A 5501-nucleotide genomic window follows, 5' to 3' on the forward strand; every position below is an offset into this window, starting at 1 on the left:
TAATTAATTTTTCTAGAGCTTCCTATTGGAATAAATCTATCATTTTCTTTGCAATTTTTCAGGGCTTTATTTTTTGTAGTAGGAACTAAACCCTTCTTACCCTTTCACTTAACCCTTTTCAAATTAAAATAATTCTAAAGTAAAAACATTATCCCATATTAAAATATTCCAATATCATAAGAGTAAACGACATGTTCCCACCCAAGGTTTCATGAAATGGCATGTTCCCACCCTTGGTTCCATAAAATTCAAATTTCCACCCGTAAATTAATATAAAACTGTTTAATGAAACAGTTAAAGGATAAAATGGTCATTTGATTGGTTTTAAATTTGAAATGAAAACAAAAATTTTAAAATAACCCTCCACATCTCAAATTTCTCTCACAAGTACCCTCTCTCTAAAACTACTTCTCTTCCGCTGCTTCTCTCTCCCTCCCTTCTTAAACCACAGTCGCCACCATTGGTTATTTTTGGCATTTTTCGGTGCCCATTACAGCCCTCACCCTCCCCAGTCGACTGGCCCTCCGATTCAGCTACGTCGACGTAGTTTTCACCGAGTTCCAGCCACTGCCATCTTCGCTCGAGCGACGTCCCTTGCACAATCGTATCGTGCGCACCTGCGCACGAGTCCAGCAGGCGATGCATTGTACTTTTTCTTAGTTGTCGACACCTTAACCTGCCATGCCCGTGTTTTGGTCGCTTGGCTTTTCGATTTGGTGTTTTAGTTAGCGATTTGGTGATGGCTCATTTCCTAACGCAAGTCGTGCTCTCTCTTTGTTGCCGATGCCTCAACCTGCCATGCCCATGTGTCCATTTACTGAGTCATGCCCCGCCACCTACTGGTTCTCATCATGCGACTGTCGCGCACCTAGCTTGCACGACTGGTTGCACCATCTACAAATCCCAGGTTTGTTTGCTTGGCACCTTGGTCGAATGTAATTGAAGGTTTTGTTTGATTGCTAGTGGTTTTTTGTGGCAGATCTCGGCTGTTTTCTAGTGGAGTATGGATGTTGGCGACAGATCGAGGGTTTTCTATTACAGGGGTGTTTTTGGTGGTTTTTCAAACTTAAGGGGCTAAAAGGTCATTTAATAATTTATTTGTCAAGGGTAGTATGGTAATAACATCTTGCATTTGTGTCAAAACTTAAAAAATGGTTAACGGTGTTGGTTTTTGGGTGGAAATCTGAAATTTATGAAACCAGAATGAAAACTTGCCATTTCGCCAAACCTAGGAAATCTAAAATTTATGAAAACAAGATGAAAACTTGCCATTTCGTCAAACCTTAGGTGGGTACACATAAAACCCTTCTTTCTTCCCGTGTCAACAAACAATGATAGTCGATTAAATTGGGGCTGGATTCCAAATTCCAAGGCTGTGATTTACTTTATGAAATAAAAAATTTTAGAAAAATTGTGGTTGACACGACAAAAAATGAATACATAAACAAAAAATCATCCCTTATAGATGTTATTTGATTAAATATATAGTGGATTAAAATGTATATGGGACAATGACTCCAATAGTATAAATACATTATTAGTGATACAAATTGCGTGATATCATGGTGATATGAATGATTTTTTGGACATGGTTATCACTTTTCACGTTTATTAATTTCTGAAATCAGCGAAGTCAGCTGAAACAGTCTACATTCTCCGACTATTGTTAATAGTTTTTTACATCAATCACGCGCTCCATTATTAGTATTATTGGATTATATAGAGAAAGTGGAGTTGATGATTAAGCATAATAACAGGATCAGTGGATTACATCAATCACGCGGTCCACTATCAGTAATTTTTTTTTTCCCCTTTTTGAAGAAGAGTAAACTAATAGAAATTGAAGAAAAACAAATTAAAAAAGCTATATAAATTCAATACTAGGATGTTTTTCATCAAACTCTTTTTCATATATATATATATATNGAAGAAGAAGAAGATGCAGAGGAAGAAGAAGATGTTGACGACGCCAAGAAGAAGAGAAGAAGATGCAGGTAGAGATGCGTTAATGGCGGGAGGAAGAAGAAGGTTTTTGGGTTTATTTGCAACAATTTCGGATTTGTGGAAATATAGATAATTTTGAAAAGATTACATTAATCCTAATTAAGCACTAATTACCCTTAATCAATAATATGGCTATTTAGTTAACATTTCAAAACTTGATAGCCTTTTAATTAAATGTAAACTTCAAATGTCTTTTTAATAACTTCCCCCCAAGTGGGGGGCCTAACCCGGTGGCGGACCGGGTTAGAAAACACTAACCCGCCGCAGGTCGGGTCTGGCCGGTCAGGTCACTTTTCCAACAACAAATCCAGAAGTAATACGTGAGACGCTAATATTTCATAATGCCTAATGATACATAATAATAGTCTTCGTTGATGGAAAACTTATTTATGATTCTGCAGAAACTCAACAAATTTTTTAACGTACTCATCGTGGAGTTCTTCATCTGCAAATAAAACCCTCAATTCCTTGGCTTTCTCTCTGTAAATTCCTCCTTCTTCTTCAACTATCACCAACCTCAACGCCTCCGCCACCGACTTCCTTGTGTATTCTCCATCTTCCTCATTTCTCGCTATCTCTATCCCTGCCTTCTTCTCTGCAAAAACCCTAGCAATCAACCCCTGGTCAATGGAGAAAGGTAGCAGAACCAGTGGATGTCCATAATAAAGCGACTCTGTAATTGAGCTAAATCCACAGTGAGTCAAGAACGCTCCCACCGATTCATGAGCTAATATCCTGAGTTGAGGGGCCCAACTCGTCCACACCACTCCTCTTCCCTTCACTCTTTCCTCAAACCCATCTGGAAGAACTATCGAGTCATCCCGATTTCTCAGCGCCCAAAAGAAAGGTAACCCGGAAAACTCGAGCCCCAGAGCCAACTCAGTCAACTCATTTCGACTCAAAGTCAACTCGCTTCCAAATGCTGCATAAATAACCGCCCCTGACATCTGCTTCGCTAACCACTCACTGATTGTAAGCCACGTCTTGTCTTCCTTACCGTCTCTGCTATCAGGAGCCGCAGGCGGCAACAGACCCACGGGCAGAACTGGTTTACCATGCAGTTCTCCCAGGAGGTTTATCCACTCTGATTCAATCTCCATGCAGCTCTTTACAGCTATCACGTCACAACCCGCCATTACGGACCCCAGGCGAACCATATCTTTGACTCCCGAATCGTTCATCTCATAATGATCAAAAAATTTCTTCGCTTCGTGGAGTCGGTACGCTACGCTGGTATCAAATGGTACCCATTTTGGAGGAACAGTGAAATCTTCCGGCTTAGTCCGTGGATCCTCGCCGTTGATCAAGGCCGATGATGATGATCCACAGAAACAGAGAGTCCAAGCCTGGACAATGCTGAAGAAGGCGCTGGAGATTCCCAGCTTGGCTGCTATTGGTGGTAACCAGGAAGCGATATAATCGTGAATAATCCAATCTGGGTTTGATTTTTGTAAAAATTCAGCCAAAGAATCTTGGAGTTTATCACAGGCAATTTTAAGATATTGGATTTTGTGAAGTGGCAAATCATTTGTGGCGTCTGCGTCTTTTGGAAGATTATCTTGATGGGGTAAACTGAAGCTCACAAAGTTCATCAAGGAAGATAAATTTGGAGGGATTTTAGGGAGTCGTTTGATGTTTCTTGGAGTTGAAATGAAAGACTTTGTGACCCTTTTGAGCAATGCGTTTGGCGAGTTCAAAGTATGGAATCATGTGGCCAAAGGCCAGCCATGGAAACATGGCTACGTGAAGCTGTTTAGCATCCGCCATTGCAAGCAAGTTACAGACGTTTTCAGGATCTTGAAATGATGCTTAATCTTCAAAGCGCTAATAACAATAATCACCATTTAAATTATAGAAATAGCAAAAACCTTTTTAGTTAACTTTTTTTTTTGGTTAAAATAAGTAATTAAGGGTCAGTTAAATAAATATTTATTAATTCATGTTATAAATTTTAGTGATTAATTAATACAAAAGGGATTCATATTATTTTAAAAATAAAATAAAATTAATTAATTTTATTAAATCTGAAGGGTCAGGAAAAGGAAAACCTGTATAGAAATATAGAGATAATTTGGTAAGGTATTGCGCAATGGATTCAAGAGTTTTTGTCTCCATGCAATAATGTAATGTGGCCATAATAATAAAAATTGTTAAAAAAAACCATTGGAGAATGGAGTGGTGCAGTTGGAGATTCGAAAATCTCATATATAATATGAGATAATATAGAGATAATTTGGTAAGGTATTGGGCAATGGATACAAGAGTTTTTGTCTCCATGCAATAATGTAATGTGGCCATAATAATAAAAATTGTTAAAATAAAACCATTGGATAATGGAGTGGAGCAGTTGGAGATTCGCAAATCTCATATATAATATATTAATGAACGTGAACAATGTGCTTGATAAACGTGATTCTTGTATCTTTTACCGGAAAATGCTATACCCACCATTCTTCCTCTTAAACTTTCTCTACAATTTTAATATATAAATTTATAGTTTGTCTATTCGTAATAAATCTCATCTATTAAATTATAATTAACCAATTATGAACTATCACATTAGATTATGAAAAAAAATTTATAAAAAGAAGTTATAAATATAACATTACTCATCTTTTTTATCTTCAGATAGATTATTGTTTCTGTTTCATCACTGTGGCCAACAGTTCATAAACAATGTGCTCTCAATCCGCATCTTAAACCAAAGATAATTATATAAATTATCTACTCTAATTTATTTATATTATTTTTTATTTAAATTTTTCTAATCAAATTAAAACAAATCAATTTGTATAAGTTTGTATGAAGAATTTAAATTCATTCAATCACATTAAAACACCTTATTTTTTTTTTAGCAGCACTACCATTACAACTTTTTCATATAACTCTGATGTGACAGCTCGCAATTGGTCAGCTCGTAGTGGTCTCATTTATCCAAATGCAAACTGACTAATCACAAGTCATCATCCCTAGAGTTGTATAAAAAAGTTGTAAGTGTAGTTTTAGGCCAAACGACTTGTGCATACCCAAGGTTTGCCGTAACGACAAGTTGGTACCCAAAAGGTTTTGAAACGACAAACAGATACCTTCTGTCATGTGCTGTTAGTGATTTCTGTTTGTTAACAGTGAAAATACTAAAATGCCCTTGAAAGTTTGATATTTTAGTTTTTTATAAATTTCTAAAAAACCCCCTAGGTTTGCTAATTTAACTAAGCACCCCATATATAAAAAGTTTGTTAAATGACAAAAACACCCCCACCACCTACAATGCCAAATTCCGGCCACTAACGCCAGAATCTGGCCGGAAATTGCGTTAAGACACAGACCCCGTCGGATCTGTGTCCTAACGCGTCGATCTAGCCTTTTTTGGCCAGATCCGTGGCTGATTTGGCCGGAAAAGGCCAGATCTACGGCCAGATCTGGTCGTCGACGTCACAGATGGAATTTTGCTGCCACGACGGCCAGATCTAGTTGTAGATCTGGCCTTTTCCAACCAG

The 5501-nt window shown here is 37.5% G+C and overlaps 1 protein-coding gene across 1 annotated transcript; it reads right to left on the minus strand.

Moving 5' to 3' along the window:
* Window positions 1-2387: 2387 nt before the first annotated feature.
* LOC116133682 (putative UDP-rhamnose:rhamnosyltransferase 1) lies at window positions 2388-3771 on the minus strand. The gene is given in 2 exon segments (XM_031419368.1): window positions 2388-3663; window positions 3665-3771. Coding segments are annotated over 2 exon segments (1383 nt in total).
* Window positions 3772-5501: the final 1730 nt, after the last annotated feature.

The sequence above is a fragment of the Pistacia vera genome, unplaced genomic scaffold (genome assembly GCF_008641045.1).
Source record: "Pistacia vera cultivar Batoury unplaced genomic scaffold, PisVer_v2 Contig272, whole genome shotgun sequence".
Lineage (NCBI taxonomy): Eukaryota > Viridiplantae > Streptophyta > Magnoliopsida > Sapindales > Anacardiaceae > Pistacia > Pistacia vera.